At 33.1% G+C, this 21247-nt stretch overlaps 1 protein-coding gene across 1 annotated transcript in view; it reads left to right on the top strand.

The window, feature by feature from the left end:
- TRDN (triadin) overlaps positions 1-21247 on the top strand; it is a 341870-nt gene that overhangs the window by 233571 nt on the left and 87052 nt on the right. The window contains exon 22 of the mRNA XM_068550829.1: positions 8538-8585. Within this exon, the coding sequence (XP_068406930.1) occupies positions 8538-8585 (48 nt within the window). The remainder of the gene's footprint in view (positions 1-8537; positions 8586-21247) is intronic.

The raw sequence follows: 21247 nt of genomic DNA on the forward strand, positions 1-21247 counted from the left end.
CTTAATAAGAAGCAATTGAATTATTGAGATTAATTGGTTCCCTTTTTCAAATACAGCTCTATTTATTATTCTGAATTTATAGTAGATAGGAATAAAATCTGTCTCCTAGATAGTTCTTTTCTTAGTAATGTAATATTTGTGATGTCATTTTTGAGGTAAGTGATCACGATACATGTTTCATTGACATCTTTTACTAGGTATCAGTTTTTCCATAAGTGGCAGAGCCATGAATTTATTGGAAGTCCATATTAATATATCTCATTCTTTTATGGTGTCTTATTTTGAAATCAATTTTGCTTGTCAACATTAAATGGAATGTGTGGGTAAAACCTGGGTGCTTCAGGATGGATAATGCCATGGTATCAATGACAAGGCTACGAGTCTAAATACAGATTCAGAGGAAGTCATAATCTAGGCATGGATACAGGGTATATGGATCTAGTAAGTGAATATAAGGTCAGGACATCTGTATGTGTTGAAAGCAAGAACAAAAGTGAGACAAAATTGTGTTTAGAATCTTCAGCCATAGGTGAGACCAGTGGATGTCCAAATAGCAATATATGGGTTTCATCTGGAATTAGATTTCAGATACCGAGCCTCAGGGAATCCTTGATCGTGAAGATGGTCTGGAGACAGAGTTAAAAAGAAAAGATTCAATAACCAGTAACTGACCCATGCACAGACTCTGAATCACTTGGAGGCTAGATATTAGGGCAGAAATACAAGCACACATAATTTGGAGTTTAATCAAGTCAAATTGGAGTGAGCAGAGATACTGAATTGATATTGAACCATCAGTTAGTGAATTCACTGGAATATTCAACCAAGAATGGTCTCTGAGTTTAGAGTAAGGCCAGACATATTGGTTGGGATTAAGTAGACCTGATTGCTAGGCTTGGAGTGAAATGTAAGGAGAGAAATAACCTTTTATGAAATTAAACTATTGGCATTAATTACTTTGACTCTAGTTAGTCTTAGATCTCATACCTCAATCATTAATTTAAATATGACTCTGCATATTAGGTTTCCTCTCAACTGTAGAATGAACAGAAACAAGTGTTCCTTCCAAAGCCATCATAAATATTTGGAAACTCAGGTAGAGCTTTACCAATTTGACAAGTTACATATAAAAGTCAAAGGAGACGCTTCTCATTTGTCAAGTAGTTTTCATTTCTCCTCCTCCTCACTGACAATCAATCACACATGAAAATATATATTACTTCATCATACATTTAGTAACCAGTCCCTAATCTCCACAAAACTCAGTATATGTTACAAGATGTTCACCTTTTAGTCCCTTTTAAATAAGTAGAATAAGAAAGTGATTTGGGTTTTCTTTATTTGTTTTTAAGATACTGCAAATTGTTATTCTACATTGAGGCTTGAATTAGGAACCATGTGTGCAATGTTAAGTGGAAATTACTGATTTTCTGATTGTTTTAAAATTTTCAAAGTTAAAAAATAATTTAATATTTTAAATTAATTACAGTGTGCCAATTTATATGTAGTATAATTATTTGATCTTAAGCCTGCTTTTAAGTCATATTTTCTTTAGAGATATATAGTATTTAACCATCAATATGATAATCCTCTTACTGTTTTATATTTGATTTGCAGCTTTCAAATCATTTTCACTTTCATTCAACATATATTTATGGATCACATACTATGTGAAAACTTAAGGAAATATTCAGATGTTAATACTATTCTTGAGCAGTTAAAGATAGGGAAAAATATGAATCCTTATTGAGTCCCTGAGTTGTTTGGACCTCACTTTTTGCTATCAGCTAAAGGTTTTCTATATAATCATAGTTCATGTTTGAAAGCCAATAGGGTAAAGAGATAAATACAGATAAAGAGCCATAGGAGTTTAAAAATTATTCTTACCTGAGGAAAAGCAAAACATTTATTATACAAGGTGACTTTAGAGTCAAGCCTTAAATAACAGATAGAATTTTGTTATGTAACAATTAGTTGGAAGGGTATCTTGGGCATAGGTAACAGAGGAAGGCAAAGTGGTGGGAAATTGCAGGATGTGTATGAGGAATAACAAGAGTCTCAAAAACACAGTATGAATTAGTACAACCTGTGCTAATAATGCAGTAAAGGGGCCTGATTTTAAAATTGGACTCTACTGCATGGGCAATAGGGAGTCAATGAAAAATTGTAAGTATAGGAAATAACACTCAGGTATTTGCTTTAGGAAAGGGCAGGATAGTTAGGAAGCTTTGGCAATAATGTAGGCAACGTGCATTAGGACCTGATATTAGTTATGAGATTGGAAAGAAGGGATATTTTATAAGCACTATTATAAAGTAGATTCAGTGGAATTTGACAATCGACCAGCTTTGGAAGGGAAAAAGTCAGAAATTATTTAATGACAATAATAAGTTTTCAGACTGGGTGCTAGAAGAATATTGTTGGTATTTATCATAAAAATGAAGAAGAAAGATAAAAAAAAGTTTGGTGAGAGAAGACAGGATTAATTTTAGACATATTTAAATTATAGTGCTGTGGCACATGCAAGTAGCAAGTAGGTAGCTCTAAATGTCAAACTAGAGCTCCAGAGAGTGACAAGACTGGAGATATATCTGTGGGTGTCCTCTGCGTGGGTTAATGGTGGAAACAGTAAGAATCCATGAGCTTTTTCATGAAGAGATGTTCTCGAGAGAGGACAGGTCTGGGATGGAATGCTAGAGAACATTTGCAGGAAGAAAAGCAAGGAGAGTCAAAGAGAAAAAGCAGAAAATAGTGACTAGAAAGATCAGAGGTTAAAAAAATGTAATTGTTATAATTTCATAGTAACCAAGGAAAATAAACCCTTTCAATGACAAGGTGGTTGTCACCAAGTCATTGGATTTGTCAACTAGATAATTATTAATGATTTTCAAAAGAGAATTTTCTGGGGAGTGGCACAACTAAAAGCTAAATGATGACAGATTGATTGAGGGATGACGAAGTGAAAGATACAGGCAATGATGCTGAAGAATATTGGTTAGGAATAAAACGATAAATAGGATAGTAGCTTGAGGTTCTTGTTTAGTCTATATCCATTTCTATTTTAATCTCCGAGGTAAAGTGTTTATCCTCCTCTTCAAGACCAGTCTCTCCATTTGGGTCCTTCTTGATCAGTCATCCATGCTATCTTGTGGCATTATGTTCTTTCGCCTTATTGACTTTATTCCTCATTTTGGAAATATTATTCTCAGTTTAAAATTACTTTTTTCTAGATTCCCATATCTCTCTCTACTATTTTCTCTCCTCTATATCTTAGCCAGTCTTCTGGATGTTGGAGTCTTAACACTGCTTCTTATCTCCCACAAAGATGAAGCTTCTGTTTCTACTGTGCTTCCGATAATAGGGCTAATGCTGAAGACATTATCATTCCAGTCCTCACATTATTAGATGTCTCAGTGGCATTTACCACTTTGTCTTTTCTCTAAGCTTCTCTACTGTTGGGTGAGCATGACAACAGTCTCCTAGTTCTCACCATATTCTCTGAGCTTTATTTCTGACTTCTTTGTGTGTTTTTTCTTTGCTTCCCCTTAATTATTGGTGTTCCCCAGATTCCATCATTAATCCTCTGAACTTCTCATTCTATACCCTCTCTTTGTGAGATATGTACACTCTCAAGGTTGAAACTCTGCCTTTTATCCTGAAGATCTCCAATTCTATGTCTTCATTTCAGGACTTCTCTGGCAAAGAGCTTTTCCCTGAAAATTTCAGGCTTGTATATTCAAACATCAAATAAACACCTTTAAATTCAATGTGTCTTAACTTATACTCTTCATTTCCTTTTCCCAGCTTGCTTTTAATTATCATTGGTGAAACCACAATCCACCCTCCACTTCCCTAGAAATCTGAGGGTGATTAATTTTCTCTTTCTAGCCTTCAGGTGATTATTCAAAGAATCTTCAAGTTCTGCTGATTTTGTTTCCTAAATATTTCTTGAGTTTACTTCCTCCTATTCATAACTATGACTTCTATGTTAATTCAAACCTTCATTATCTTTTTCTTGAACCACTGTAATGATCTAAACACTGTCCTCACATCTTTATTTTTATTTCACTACTATTCATCCTAGCAGAACCCCCTCAACATAAATTATCAAAGTCATAAAACTGAATAAACCACACTTAATTTAAAACTCTATTTTTTTCCCAGTTTTTTATAAAATAAAGTCCAAACTTGTTAAAATGATGTAAGAGTCCTCCAAGATCTGGCTCCTATATCCTTTTCCAGCTTCATCTTCAGATATTTTGTATGCTACAATAATACCATATTGTTTATAATTCCAAATTTACTAGAAGTAAGATTCAGGGAAAATGATAGCCGGAAAAGATGGCCTTGTGAATAGATTGAGTTGTTAGCATTGTCTGAGAAGTGATGAGAAGCCTCTCTTTCCTGTCTCTCCACCTGAATATGTATCCAAGATTTAAGACTTTGTCTTCCACAGTCAGTGATTTATTCCATTGTTTCAGTCATTGACATCTCCAGGCAATAACCCTTGGGCAGGTAACATTACATTCTTACATCCTTGGAAATAAGAGTTTGTCATGCTAATCCTATAGATGTATATGCCAGAAGTAATGTATGTGTCATATGGGTGATATTTCAAACTGCACAATATTTCCTTACCACTCTCCACTCTTTACCAGAATTCTAACATACCCCAATTCCATGGAAGCCTCACTGCCCAGGCAAGCCCCTGTAACTAATGGGCATATGTTGAGTGGTGTTAAGGGGAAAGAAAGAATTGAGTCTTCGAGGAAAACATAGTGAAATAAGAGCCTAGAATGAAGCAAGCGATGTCAGCATCACAGCAGATAAGATGCTTCCTTTTCTCCCCCCTTCAATCTACAACCTGTGAGACATTAACAACTCAACAGAAAGCCTCTGCCCAGCCCATCAGAATGCCAGAGAATTCCACATATCTGTACATCTAAAGGTGGATGGACGGGAACACATCGAGGAGGTAGAACTGGGGAAACAGTGGAGGCAGCCCCTGCAGTCGTGGTCCCCTGGCTGTGGCAGCGAAGCCTGCAGCCCCAGAGAACCCAAAAGCAGCAAGGGAAGCAATACATAGGACTCTAGCCTCCTGAATGTAGTGGTGCCCATGGCCACAGATAACCGGGACCCAGTTCCTCCAGCCACAGAGCCATCCACGACTCCAGCCCCCTGTTCCCTGCCTGCAGTGCTGAAGCCCACAAATCTGACAATACCTGATATAGAGGCACTTGCAACTCCAACTGCACCCCACCCACCCCTTGGAGCCTGCAAATCAGGAGAGCCCAGATGTGGCAGAAGCACCCACCATCCTGATGCCCCAGGTGGTGGTGCCAGCAATACCAACAGCAGCAAGGTACCAATTACCCCAGAGGCACAAGCAACAGTAACAAGGGCACTGGGTGACACCTCTGATAGAGGTGGTGGAGGGCAGAAAATGCTGACTCTCAAATAAAACCAGAGGCAGCACAGGTGAGAGAAACCAAAAACTTGTTCTATAGTGCCACCTACTGGAAAACAAAAGAAAGCCTTCTAATTTCTAACCTGTTGAATCCTTAGGATTAAAAAAAAAAAAAAAAAAAAGCTTTACCTGAACAAGAATGATATTCGCTACTTCAAACGCACTGGCAGAGGAACAACACATCAAGCACCGTGAAAAACCACAGTAACACAGTATCAAAAAAAGAAAATGATAATTCTCCAGAAACCAAACTTAAAGTCACAGAATATTGCAATCTAACTGATTGAAGAAACTGAATGAACTACAAAAAAGCTCAGAAAGGCAGTTCAATGAGCTTAGGAATAGAATTAATGAACAGAAGGAATACTTCAAGTAATTGAAACTCTAAAAAAGAGCCAAACAGAAATTCTGGAGCTGAAGAATTGAATAAATGAGATGAAGAATGCATTAGAAAGCATTGGGAAAAGAGAATATGATATGGAAGAGAGAATTAGCAAACTCAAAGACAGAAAGCCAGAGAAGATACAAAACATCATAGAAAACCATCAAACCAAAATGGCAGACAGAAACACAAGGAAAAGAGGACACCCAGAAAACAAAAGATAAAATGGCAGAACTGAGTCCTCCTCTGTAAATAATTATCCTAAATGTCAATGGATTGAATTCACCAGTCAAAAGACACAGAGTGGATGGATGGATTAAAAAACAAGACCTAGCTATATCCTACCTCTGGGAGACTCACCTCAGCTCTAAATATAAACATAGGCTAAAGTAAAGGGATGGAAGATGATACTCCAAGCAAATGACAGTCAAAAAAAGTGAGTATATTCTGTGCTCATGGATTGGAAGAATGAACATTGCTAAAATGTCCATATTATCTAAATCAATTTACAGATTCAATGCAATTCCAATCAAAATCCCAAGGATGTTTTTCACAGAGATAGAACAAAAAATTCTAAAATGTATATGGAACTACAAAAGATTCTGAATGGTTAAAGGAATCCTAAGAAAAAAGAATAAAGCTGGAGGTATCATATGCACTGGTTTCAAACTATATTACAAAGTTATAGTAATTAAAACAGCATGGTATGGGCAGAAAAACAGATACATAGATCAGTGCAATGTAATTGAGAGCCGAGAAATAAACCCACACATATGTGGAAAATTTTACAAAAAAGGAGCAAAGAAACCTGGAGAGCCACATGCAAAAAGATGAAACTAGAACAGTACCTCATACCTTCCACAAAAAAATGAACCCTAAGTGGATTAAAGCCTTGAATGTAAGACCAGAAACCATAAAACTCTTAGAAGAAAATATAGGCAGTATGCTCTTTGACATTCGTCATAGCGATATCTTTCAGGATGTGTCTCCTCAGGCAAGGGAAACAAGAGAAAAAACAAATAAATGGGACTCATCAAACTAGAAAGCTCCTGAACAGCAAAGGAAACCATCAAAAAAATGAAAATGCAACCTGCCCTACCACCGAGTGTGAGAAGATATTTGCAGATCATATATCCAGTTAGGGGTCAATATCAAAAAAATATAAAGAACTCATACACCTCAACAACAGAAAACCAGAAAACCCAATTAATAAATGGGCAGAGGAGCTGAATAGAAATTTTCCAAAGAAGGCATATAGAAGGCCAACAGGTACTTGAAACGATGTTCAACATCACTAATTATTAGGGAAATTAAAATTAAAACCATTAGCAATTATTATACTCAATGGAGAAAAATGGAAAGATTTCTCCCTGAGAATTGGAACAAGACAAGGATGTCTGCTATCAGCACTTCTATTATGCATTGTACTGGATATTCTAATCAGTGCAATAAGGTGAGAAATAGAATTAATCAGTACAAGAATAAAAAAGTAAAAAATAAAACTATTCACAGGTGAAATTATCTGCTTGAAAAATTCAAAAGAATATACAGATGAACTATTACAACTGAGTGAATTTAGCAAGTTTTATATAAAAAAGTCATTTTTTCCCTTGCTCTGTCTCTAGTTCATGTCATTAACTTTTTGAAAAGGTCATGATCATTTACTCTGTAGACACTTGATTTATGTAATTGTTTCTTCAGAATATTATTTAATATGTTCTCTATATCTTATATTTGATTAACCTGAAAGCTTAACCTTTGGCTTAACTTGATTCCAGTTGGCTGCTTTGGCAAGAATACTTCAGAGGTGATACAGTTGTACATCACACTGCATGTCATGAGGAAGCACAGAATGTCTGGATGTCCTATTGTGAATGAGTGGCTCTAAGTTTCCTCAGTGGGTTAAGTTGATGACAATCACATTTCTTCATTTCCAAGTTGCAGTTTTCCCCATGCAACTCTTGGGGGTGATACCTGGGTATGACGGCAATATCCAGTTCCCCATTCATCCTTCATCTAATAGTTGCTAATGTCCTCTGAAGATCCTTACTTGAATCAGTTATTTCAGTACACTGATTTTGTATGAATCATTTCTATTTCTTGGATGTATAACAAGGTAAGCAGATAATACTCCACCGAGAGTAGTTAGATCTCAGTAGTTCATGGGAAACAGCACCTAAGTGATAATTCTTATTTCTTTTTTGGTTACTTGTGATTTGGAATGACTTCATTTAATATTTAAGCAAATCTCAAGCATGACTACACTGTCCTTTGAGTTGATTAAGCAACATTAAGCTTGAATTTAAAGGAGCATCTAGTTGACATTTTCAAGACGCTAAGTGGCTCCAGCAATTACCTGGAATGTAAGGCGATTAATCATAATCCTGTCAAACGGAATTCTTCATAGAGCTTGTTTATCAAAGCAGAGTATAAAAGAACAAGATAGAAAACAGTGTGCAAAAACTAGTAAGAAGAGGGCAAGGGATTATTTTTTTCTCTAATTCTTTAAGAGTAGATTTATAATAGTAGGTTTCAGTTGGATTTTAGAGAAGTGAGAAATATTGAAAAAGCTTTAAAATAGGTTGTTCAGAAGAAAATTTTGGCATTGAATGAGTTACAAAATGCCTTTTTGAGCAGAAGCAGCATTTACATCTGGAATTTTATTTAAACCTTATCTCTGCTTTGCAGCTGTACCTGGAAAGAAGGAAGAGAAAACAACCAAGACAGTGGAGCAAGGTAAAAAAAAATGAAGGAGGTTGACATTATCTTCTTTAGAAAGACAACAACATGAGGAGGAAAGCACTGGATTCAGACAGGCGGACGACAATAACCTTTAAATCGATTGCTCTCTTTCACTGTCCTTGCATGTTCTTCTGTGCCAGGGAGAATGTGAGGTGGCAATCTGGGTTTTTGTTCTTTTGTATAACTAAACTTTGAGTGTAAGTTCAGAACAGGAAAGCTCCACAGACGGCTTAATTACAAGAGAAATGCTGAAGATTGTTGGGAATAAGGAAATCTTCCAGGGCAATTGGTAGACATTTTTTTCTGTTTGTTTTGTGGTTTTAACACCACCTGACTGATCATAGTTTAAAGAATAGAGGTGACACAATTCTGTTTATGCAAAAACAATTTCTACTGCTTGAAAAGTAATATGTTAAAACAAAGCAAAAAACCAGCAATACAGGTAAATTACTTGCGTTTATATTACGACTTCAACAGTTGATGCTCCCAAGAGGTCTAAAATTTCAGTGTTATAAACCATAATGCCATAAATAATGTATTTTCTTTTTTTTAATGTAGCTATATAATAAATATATCATTCTAGAATATGCTTGAGAAAAATGCTACATCAGAGTAGAGTAAAAGCATTTGAAGTGATGTTGGACCTCTGTCAGAGCTCAGTGCTAATAATTTTTTTTTTTTATTAACATATTTCCATACATATTTCCATACAAATACAAATATAAGATTTTTAGAAATTTCATGTAATGTCTGAAACATTTATATTAACATATTTTTTGTTCCCCCCCACTCTTCGGCTTTTAATATATTTTATATATATATATATATTATATTATAATATTATAATATGTATTATTTATTATAATAAATAGATGAAATCAGAAGTAGCAATAATTTTGTCAAGAATGAAATCAAAATCATTTCTCTCTTAAATTTGAGACAAATTCCTAATATCAGAAATTAGATATTTTTACATAAATATATCAAGAAAATCCTTCAAACCCTCACATTTCAGATAAGTAAACTAAGGTTAAAAAATTCATCAAGGATTTATTTCCTTTGGCTTTTCAAAAGAAAAATCACATTAAATCACATTGAATAAGTTTTCAAATTCATTTGGCTTCTGTGGACTACCTGGACTTTAGAATTCAATAAAATGTTTCTGTCAACTTCTTTTTGAGGTGGATACTTTAGTCTCTGAAATATAAAGTAGAGCTCTAGGAGCACGGATCCCAATTTCAACTTGTTGACTTAGACAAGGTTCTGAGCCTAAATCTCTTCTCTAAAAAATAGAGTTAATTATACCTGACCTGCCTGTCTGACAAGATGTGGAGTTCAAACAAGAAAACGTATGTGAAAGGATATGAAAAAATATAAACTCCTAGTTAAGTATATAGTATTTACTTAGGCATTTTTCCTTATAAAATCAGCTTCAATATAAATGAGAATCAAAACACTTTGCTTTCACTAAGCTTCATAGTTTTTCTCCCCTCCAGTATAAAGACGTTGGTTACTCATCTTACAGCATTTGCAGATTGTTTTTATAGCCACAGCAAATTAAGAGAAGACTGACTAGAATATAAAATGTCCACATTAATAATAGTACCTAACATATAACTGATTAAGCACAGATTGTTTATGTCTTCTTACCTTCATGTTGGTCTCAGTTTCATTAATTCTATAATGTTGCCTCAAATAGTTTGGAGACTGGAAATGGCTCTTAGGGATGTGAATTTACTCCTTCAGGTGATTTTATAATTCATTCTTTTATTAAAAATACTTTCTATTTTATGAACACTTAGGCTCTTGGCTTATGTAAAAACAATAAGAGATTCTTTCAATGACTTTTTATATTGACTTAGTAAATCATTTCAGTTTTAAATATTGTAAAGCAATGACCTCATTTTTTAACTACAAATCATAAGAAATAAGGTATTTGGATAGCTTACATACTTTTGTGATGGTACATCTATGACTAATAATTTATATGAAAATACATATTTTGTGATTTTAATAAATCAAGGAATTTATGTGAGAATAAATCAATTACATTCTACAGATTTCATCATAATATTCCAATATTTATACATAAGTTGATGCTTTGACTATTGTGTACTTCTCTTCCTTATATAGTTTTTAGTTATTTTCAGAAGTATAAATAATCTAAAACTAGTTCATAATTCTTTGAAGTACAGTTAAATAGTTTATAAAGAGTTATTTTCATTTAAGTTTGAACTTATTGACTTGTACTAGGGAAAAACTATGATACTCATAATTCTTAATAGATTTCAAATACACTGTGTGATCTATGTAAAACTGTGTACACTGAACCTCTGAACTTAGTCTGCACTATAATTGTACTTGGGAAACATCGATTAAGCTAAACTTTACATTATGGAAAATTCATATAGTGAAAGGTGAAATAAATTTTATGTTTATGTAATTTAGTGAACTAGACCTCATAACGTTTAAGAATTAGAAATTTAGTTAATCTAACCTCTTTAGAAGTCCAAAAAAGTATCTCTGTTTTATCTTTAATTCATGATGGATCATGTGGTTTTTAGTTATTCTTCTCATAAAGATCTTAAATTGCCTAGACCAGAATTTTGAGTATTAAGAAACTCGTTATAAATTTTCCCACACTAAAGCAACACACACACACATACACACCCACACACACCACAGACACCATTAACGATTTCTCTTGTTTAGAAAGCAATTATCTAGAAGCATCAGGAGACACAAATATGTTCCACAATACATGTTGCTCTCCTTATAGTGAGAGCCAAGGAATGCCAAAGATAAAACATCACAATATGTGCTACTGTATGAAGATTTGTCTTTATATATTTGTATATTATATCTAGAAAGAGTACATCACATTTCATTAAGCTTGGTTTATTTATTGTTTGATATTTAATTTCTCATTTTTAGTGTACTTTTTCCTCAGTATTACTTTTCAAAATTGACCTGTCCACCTAAATCCAATTTCCCTCTCTCTTTTTCAATCTTGTTTTCTCTCAGAAGAAAAGTTTTCGTAGTATTTGCTTGTTACTAGCCAGAGGATCAAAGCAGTCACTCTAGGGAAGCATCCAGTGACTTCTTACTTACTGTGGCAGGGAAGGAGACCAGTCAAGACAACTAACTTTAATGATCTGAGTTGTAGATTGGAGTCCCAGCATCTCCTTGTTTCTAATTTTCTTCCTTCAAAGTGATTTCAATCCAACAATGAAAAGGTGAAGAAAATAGTAATAAATCAAATCATTCACATATCATCTTTCTTTTTCTTTCATTCACACCTGTGCATGATATCACTTAAAGCTTTCTTTAAGAGTTTGTTCTAAGGGCCTGTAACAGTGCTGGCATGTAGGAAGTGTTCAATAAATACTTGTGGGTTGAATGAAAACATAGAGGAATTGTTGAAGAAAAGAATACTAGGTGATCCAGATATCAATGATCTGTGCCTCTAAATACTGTACAATTAAGATATTTTAGTAAATGAAATGTGATTTCTGATAGCAAAGATTGCCAAATATTTCAGAAACCAGGATAAGTGATTAAATCATCTAATTACCCTCATTTTAAAGTAAAAAAAGTAGAGCAAATTAATAATTAAATATGCATTATTCATTAATTATATCATTATTATGATCTTTGTAGATGGTACTCTTACATAACAAAACAGCATGTGGTAAACTATCATATGGATAAAGATATTGAATAAATTAAATTTAGCAATTGCACCTTCTATATTGTAAATTTAAAAAAAACTTAAAATGAGAGAGAAAATTTAGTAATTGCCCAATTAGGCCAATGTATGTCTAAATATAGAAACGTAAGGCCTTATCCTCACTTTTCTTGGTTTTACATTATAGAACAGAATTAGATGATCTTCTATTCCTTTGAATCATAAAAAAATTTATGTTCAACAAAGTTTTTAAGTAGTATGTTCCTCATATCAGAATAAAAAGGCTCTTCCTTCCATAGGAGAAGGCTGGTCTAGAAAGACTTTTATTTCTAGGATTCTAAGACTCAAATGTTAAGGGAAAACACACTTTATAAACCTGGATATGTTAGTATCCCAAAATTAAACTGAAAATTTCATTACAGAAACATTAGTTATAGTTTTCCATCCTCTTAACAATTAAAAATCACTTCAAAATCCACTTAAGTACAAACATGACAAAAATATTCATGAAAAATGATTAAAGAGAATTTGAGTACCTATTAACCACCAAGAATAAATTTGAACACAATTAGTAATCATTTTATTAAGGGTAAAATTGGAGCATATGGATCATAAATGTATCAAATGCAGTTCATTTCCTGTAATAAAACTTATATTTTGCTTTAAATTAAGAAATCTTTTAAAATTCATAAGTGCAGTAATTTGTGTCCACTTGAAGACTTTCTGTTTTCTTTGCCTTTGTTGCTATTTTGTAAACAATGGTACCCTACATAATTGTATTAGTGTTTTAAATTGTCACAAGTGAAGCCCAACTGATATTACATGCTTTGTGTGTTTGTCATTGTCCTCAGACACTTTTCAGATTCTTCTATTCTTTGTACATGTACTAGTCTATTTAGAATCTGCTATGTGTATTTGTTGTAGATTGATCCCATACTTTCAAGTGAATGTTAATAATATCTAAGAGTAGTGATTTCTCTGAGAGAAACTTATTTATTTAAATAAATGTTTATACTTCATGATGTGTCAACACTATAAAAAAAGAGAGAAACAATTTTACATTTAAGATCAATGGAGTAAAACTGAAGGTGTAGTTGATACATATTGTATTTAATTATTTGCTTAATATGTGATTATAAAATAACCTACTTGCACATGTGGACTAAGTCATGCTGTTGACCCTCAATAAATGTTAAAGTATAATAACAATAGTATTGATTCCTGTGAATTCCAAACTTTTGACAATAGTTTGTGCTCTGGTTGTTTAATATTTATTGAGCGCCCACAACAGACTAGGCGCTGGGAATGGGTGTGAGGAGTATTGAGTGGGCTTTGGAGAGAAGATGGTCTACATACAGAGCTCATGCAATGCTTGTAAAAATGAGTGTACTCTGCTTGCTTACATATTTTATATATTTTCAAGAGAACTTTTTGCAATTTTCCACTATCTCACTTGCTCACATAACACATTTCACTACTACTTCTTACTTTTATTTCATTTAATACTTTTAGAATGTTCTCATAATCATTTGATCTCATGTATGGAAATTTCTTTCTAGTCCCTTCTTTCTCACCATGTTCTTCCCCATTCCCTTCATCACTTTAATAAATAGACAGGTATACACTCAAAAAGTTTGTATTGTTGCATTGATCTCCTACAGGGTATCACCTCCTGCCATGCAACATTTGGTTCATGTGATTCATTTATTGGTAGGAATGTCATTGAATGCTAAAGAGAATTTCAGCCCAGTAAAGGAGCAATGTGTGCCAGTGAGGTTGGCAAGATTTGGAGGCAATGCTAAAAGATGTGCATTCATGCTGTACCTTTCCCTCAGAAGTTAATGGTTCTTGTATTCATGATCCATTTTCTCTAATAAACTAGTGTGTAACTTGATCACTCTCATTTTATGCAGGATATACTATAGGCAAGTACAAGTACACAGAGAGATAATTGTAATGCCCACATTCCAGTTTCCGTCATGCATAATTCTGCTTTTCAGTTATCATGAAACTGAACCACTCCTCTGCCTAATGTGACCTCTGTGCCTATCTTTTTCTTTCCTTTTCTTAGAGACTGTGGCCCTTTCATGGAGAAGAACAGTAAAACTATAACATTACCCCAGGAACCTCCCCCTGCACTTCATACTGGGGTCACTACTTTTACCACCAGGTTACCTTTTTAACTCTGGAGTCAGAGGAACTGGCTATTAGATGAGCTAAATTAAGTTACCTGACGTTGCCAGAACAGACAATGTACGTAGGGGTAGTGTGTCACTCCTACTCTGTCTATATTCTACCCCTTCCATGATTCATCAAAGTAATTTCTTAATGGCAATTGTATCCATCTTTTAGGTTCTTAAAAGCAACAAACTTTTTACATCATGCATGTGCTCTTGCTTCATCGATCTTATAATTCTAAAACTTTGTCTTGATGTAATGTCCAACAATCTTTATGTAAACTAATGGAATGCAGTTATAAACCATTTCCTAAAGCCCAGTCAAATCAAATTGTAAATATGAAGAAAAGTTGTCATATGATTTCTGAATTTAATGACAATGTACTTCAGATATAGTGTATATTTTTGATCATTGTTACATCTTAATATTAGGTTGATGGTTCTTTAAGAAATCCTTAAATCTGTGAAAGACCATTTTCATCCTCTTTATAATGAAAACTCTTACAAACCTTATTTTTCCTCAGAGAATTTTGATCATCATTACCAGGATTTGGCAAGTAAAAACTATTTTAATTATTCAATATAGATATTTGAAGATTACAATTTTGTTCTCCAGAGAGAAAAATTGACTTTTGTTTGTTCCTTTGACATTCTACGCTAGATTATATAAAAGACTGCGGAAATGCATTGTAGTGTTTACCATATAACACACCAAGAAAACACCTCCTTGCAAGTTCAAGGACATTAAACTGCTAATTATGTCTCTCTTTTCTATTAATATTTACTTTCACTCCTGCTTTTATTCTGAAACCACATATGGTTTTATTCTCTTTTTTCCCTTAGGGATTTTTAATAGAAAGTATATTATAAGCTGCTCTGTTACAAAGCTAAGTGGCCAGAACAAAGATTGTTTTGGGAGAATTTTTTTATCCCTTTTTTACTGACTTTTTTCTTTCATTTATAAATTGATTTTCTACTAAAGGCCTACTTAGGAAAAAAAAAAGAGTTGGAATACAGTATACACTATCTTGAATAAAATTGCTTAAAATCAATTGCTATGTCATATCCTGGAACAAATTAATGGAGTTTAAGCTACAGTCTCTAAAAATCAAATTGCAGATATTATCTTAAATCATTAGCCCTACATAAAAATGCATTGTTACTTTCTTCTAATTGTAAATTAAAGTACACATTATAGGGCAAATAATTTCAGGAATAAACATGAAAAAATTTTTCATCATTCTACATAAAATTTACTTGCACCTTATTGATTATTACTGCCCCAGTTTTTCATAGAATGATGATGTATTATATGCTAAATAAAAAGCAATTCTTAAAACCTGAAAATTCAATAAGATACCCTTTGGAATTATGAAATGGCAAAATATAAGTTAGAAAATTTCTTCATCATTGTGACTTGCAAATTTTGGGTTCTATTTCACTTGATTTTTATAAAAGAAAGAGATACTAGGTCAGATAATTCATAAAAAGCATCTATAGTCTCATTAAAAGTCTTGGCAATAAAAATCATGGTCAACAATTCTTAGCTTGGAGTTAGCACTTGTATTGCTGGTCCTTGAAAAGAAATAACTGATAAAAACTAATAATGGTTAGAAATATTAATCTGCTTCAATAATAGAGTACAGTTATCTCAAAATAAAACTTAAGGCTTGGTCTATCTCTTCCAATAATTTATTCTGTGACATTAGGGTATTTAATGTTTTTGTAAATCTTTTGTAAGCCAAGATTATTTTACTAAGCATTCTCTACAGAACTTTCCAGTCCTAATATTGTCTAATTCTCATTTGTAAGAAATGTCTCCCATGCCTGAGACGTTTCCACTTTGACCCAAATGCTGAATAATAAACTTACTTTTCTGATTGCAAGTACAATCTGTACCAAAGTATAAACAGAAATGTCAGATTCAGATTCTAAAATGAAAATATTTCTAAGTATTATATAAATCTACTAAATAGAATTCTAATATTTGAAGTATTTACTTCACTTGAATTTCAATATGTACACTTAAATTATACTTAAGTTTCAAAAAGTACATCGCTGGAGCAAAGCATACTATTGAATATCCAATGAAATGACATGAAGGTTCTCTAAATATTAATCTAGCTACAAGGATCACTAATAATGGAACACAGGATGCAGAAATTAGGCCCATGACACACATGTACAAAAGAATTTATAAAAAATGAAACAGAAGAAGATATTGTCTCAGGAGACAGGAGAATGTGGATAACACAACTGTGGTTGAATTGTGGTTTCAGTTTTGGAGTATTTCCAAACAAAATAACAATGATTTTCTAAGTATTGTCAGTCAGTTCAGTATATATCATATTCTCTTAAGAGCAAAAGTTTAATTTCATTGATACAATGACTGAAAAAAATGTTTGAACTAAGGATCTTTAAAGATTCCTTATCACTGGAAGGATATAAATTCAAATTCTCTAGCAGGGTACTGCTGGTTTCTTTATCACCATCCCTGGCTGTGACTTTCCAGCCTTGGCTCACATACTTCTCCCCCACTTTGTACATCCAGTGAGGCAGGCACATGAACTTTCACACTCCATTTTTTCTTATGTTGTTCCTTATGTTGGCGATGTCTTTCCAATTCTTCCTTGATGACAAATTTTACATCCAGTTTCAGGATTGATCACAGATGCCAGTACCTCTGTGAGGTCTTTTCTTATTGCATCAGGTAGAGTTTGTCAGTCCTTCTGCTATGAGCTCAGAGCCCTGTGTATGTGTCTGTCACTGTACTTAATCTGTCTACGTGGATGCCTTCCAGCATAGACTGAACTCCATGAAACCATCTTTTTTTTTTTTTTCTCAGCTCTGAACCCAAAAGAGACATTGAATAGATATTTATTGAATGAATCAAGTTTACCTTTTCAAAATACAAAAAACTGTATTCTTCTAACATATTGTTCCTAAGTGAAGAAACTTAAATAGACCTGGGGCTCTTGTTCTGCAGGGGGATCACTTTGTCACACTGCTAAGCACTGGAGGAAGGACAGTTTCTAGTTTGTTAAAATGGCATTAGCTTTGGCTTTTACTCTAACCAAAGCCTTTTTGAGAGTCTCAGACCTCAACTTTCTTTTATATGCACATATCCATCACAAAGTTTAAAGTGCTGTTAAAGATTTCTAAAAAATTTCATTGAAGTTTAAAATATTAACAAATCAAATTAAACAGTGTATATAAAGAATTATATACCATGACCAAGTAGGATTCATTCTAGGTAAGCAAAACTGATTTAACATTTGAAAATAAATTGATGTAATTCATTACATCAACCAGATAAACAAGAAACAAAATCATCTCAATAGATATAGAAAATCATTTGACAAAATCCAATACGCATGTATGATAAAAACTCTCAGCAAACTAGGAACAGAGAGAAACTTCCTCAACTTGATAAAGAACATCTGCAATAAAACCTACTGCTAACATCATACTTAATGATGAGGCACTAGAAGATTTCCCACTAAGATAAAAAACAAGGCAAGGATGTCCCCTCTCAGCACACTTATTCAACATTGTACTGGAAGTACTAGTTAATGAAATAAGACAAGAAAAGGAAAGAAAAGACATACCAGTTGGGAAGAAAGAAATAAAACTGTCTTGAATGATATGATCATCTATTTAGAAAATTCTAAGAATCAATAAAAATCTCATAGAACTAACCAGTGGTTATAGCAAGGTTGCAGGACACAAGGTTAATCTGCAAAAGTCAATTGTTCTTCTATGTACCAGCAATGAAAAATTGGAATGAACAAAATAAAAAATGCAAGACCATTTACATTAGTGCCAAAAAAAGGAAAGACTTAGATATAAACCTAAGAATAATTTATTCTGTGTTCATGGGTAGGCAGACTCAAAATTGTTAAGATGTCAGTTCTTTACAAAGTTATCTATAGATTCAATGCAATCATGATAAAAATTCCAATGGATATTGACAAACATATTGTGAATATCAACAAACTGATCCTAAAGTTTATACAGAAAAATAAAAGGCCCAGAATAGCCAAGACAACATTAAAGGAGAAGAACAAAGTCTGAGGACTGACACTCAAGACTTATTATAAAGCTACATTAGTCATCACAATGTGATGTTGGTGAAAGAATCAACAAATAGATCAATGGAACAAAATGAAGAGCCCAGAAATAGATCCACAAAAATACAGTCAACTGATCTTTGACAAAGGAGCAAAAGCAAATCAATGGAGAAAGGATAGACTTCTCAGCAAGTGGTACTAGGACACTCACAAGCAAAAAGGAAAAAAAAAGAATCTAGATACGAATCCTACATCCTTTTCAAAATATTAATTCAAAGTGGATCATAGACCTAAATGTAAAACATAAAACTATACAACTCCTAGAATAAAACATAAGAGAAAATCTAGTTTATCTTTGGTTTGGAGATTACTCTTTAGATACAACACCAAAGACACAACTCTTAAATGAAAAGTTGATATGTTGGGCTCTTTTAAGATTAAAAATTTCTGTCCTGCAAAAGATACTGTCAAGAATATTTAAAGACAAAACACAGAATAAAAGAAAATATTTGTAAAATACATATCTGATAAAATACTGTTATCCAAAATACACAAAGAACTCTTAAAACTCAACAATAGGAAAATGAACAAATCATTTTAAAAATTGGCAAAATGTCTGAACAGATACCTCACCAAAGAAGATATACAGATCAGAAATAAGCATATGAAAAAATGCTCAACATCATACATCATTAGGAAATTGCAAATTAAAACAATGAGATACCACTACACACCTATTAGAATGACTAAAATCCAAAACATTGAAACATCAAATGTTGGGGAGGACGTGGAGCAACAAGAACTCTCATGCTTTGCTGGAGGGAATGCAAAATGGTACAGCCACTTTGGAAGATTTTTTAGTGGTTTCTTATGAAACTAAATGTACTCATATCATACAATCCTGCAGTCATGCTCTTTGGTATTTACCCAAATGAGTTGAAAACTAATGTACACAAATATTCCAGCTTTAATCATGGTTGCTAAACTTGTAACCAACAAATATTTCTTCAATAGGTGAATGGATAAATAAATTCTGGTATGTCCACACAAAAGAATTTTCTCCAGTGTTAAAAAGGCATGAGCTATCAAGCCATGAAAAGATATTGAGGAACATTAAATTCTATTTCTAAGTGAAGGAAGCCAATCTGAAAAGTTTACATATTATATAACTCCAACTACATGACTCTCTGGAAAAGGAAAAACTATGGAGATAGTAAAAAGTTCAGTGGTAGCCAGGGGTTTGGGGGGAGGGAGGAATGAATAGGTAGTGCACAGGGAATTTTTAGGGCAGTGAAGCTATTTTATATCCTACTATAATGGTATATGTATGTCATTATACATTTGTCAAAATCCACAGAATGAACAAAACTAAGAATGAACCCTAATGTAAACTGTGGATTTTGGTTGATAATGATGTATCAATATTGGTTCATCAACTGTAACAGACATACAACATTAATTAGGGATCTGATGATGGAGAAGGTGGGGTGTATTAGGGGAGGACATATGTGGGAACCCTCTGAACTTTCCATTCAATTTACTATAAACCTTAATCTGCTCTAAAAATTATAATAGTTCATTAATTTAAAAAAATGGTATGGTAATCTTAAAGAATTAATCCACTAAGTGAATTTCAAAATACTATACTTTGAGATTCCATACTATGAATAACAGAAGCATTTATTTCAAAATCCTATTTATTTTTTATTATATTAATAATTTTTAAGTTAATGTTCTTCTTATATTCAATTAGATTTAAGTTTTCTATATACATCCTCTCATAAAATGTTTCATGTTTGAACACAGACTATAATGATAAATTTCTCAAATCGCACATAAATGTGTTTGTAGAAAAAGATTTCTGAGAAAAGAATTTCAAAAGACAATACAGAATATATACAATATTATGATTGTCATAGAAAATAGAAGAATATGTTACATTTAAAATGAAGAGATGATTAGGGATTTTTACAAAAATTAATTGAAAATTAAGTATATAAATATAGGTGTGTGAGATTATTAAACACTGGAAATTCACCATCCAAAATTTCTTAGGTAAAGAAAGTAAAATGCTATGTGAAGTTAGGTTGAAATATATATCATTTTTGGTTTTTATCCATGAAAATTGTCAAATACCGGCGATTTCATTTTACTTTGATACCTTAGCCAGGTTGGGACTTCAAAATTGGGAAATAACTAACCATGAAAGGCAATTATATGATTATTAGGCCGTTGTGTAAAGATTTAATAGTTAAGTTTTCTGATAAAATGTGATCAGCACAAATTTGGCAAATTTATTAATTTATTCAATGAATAGTTATTGACTTCCTAGTATGTGCCACACGACATGGTCCCTGCTTCTGGAAAAGAATTTGGAAAACTATGGCAGACTGGCAGTTATGAAGAACATTGCTGTGAGGTGGTGATGCAAATATGCAGACTCTTCACTTCTAGAAGCCATCTGTGGTGCTATCAACTTTATAATCCATTGTGCTCCCAGCACTTACTGTAGTAGTTTAGCTCTAACTTTTATTTTGATGGTCCAGGTTCAAATTTCCCACTGCTATTTAGTAGTCATGACATTAGGCAAGTTATTTACCTCTCTTAGATCCTATTATCATATCTATAAAATCTAGATAATGTCTACCTCCTGGAATGGGTGAGGAGTTAAGAGATCTGTCTCAGTCAGCTCTGGCTGCTATAACAAAATATTATAGACTA

Source organism: Eschrichtius robustus, chromosome 9 (genome assembly GCF_028021215.1).
Source record: "Eschrichtius robustus isolate mEscRob2 chromosome 9, mEscRob2.pri, whole genome shotgun sequence".
Lineage (NCBI taxonomy): Eukaryota > Metazoa > Chordata > Mammalia > Artiodactyla > Eschrichtiidae > Eschrichtius > Eschrichtius robustus.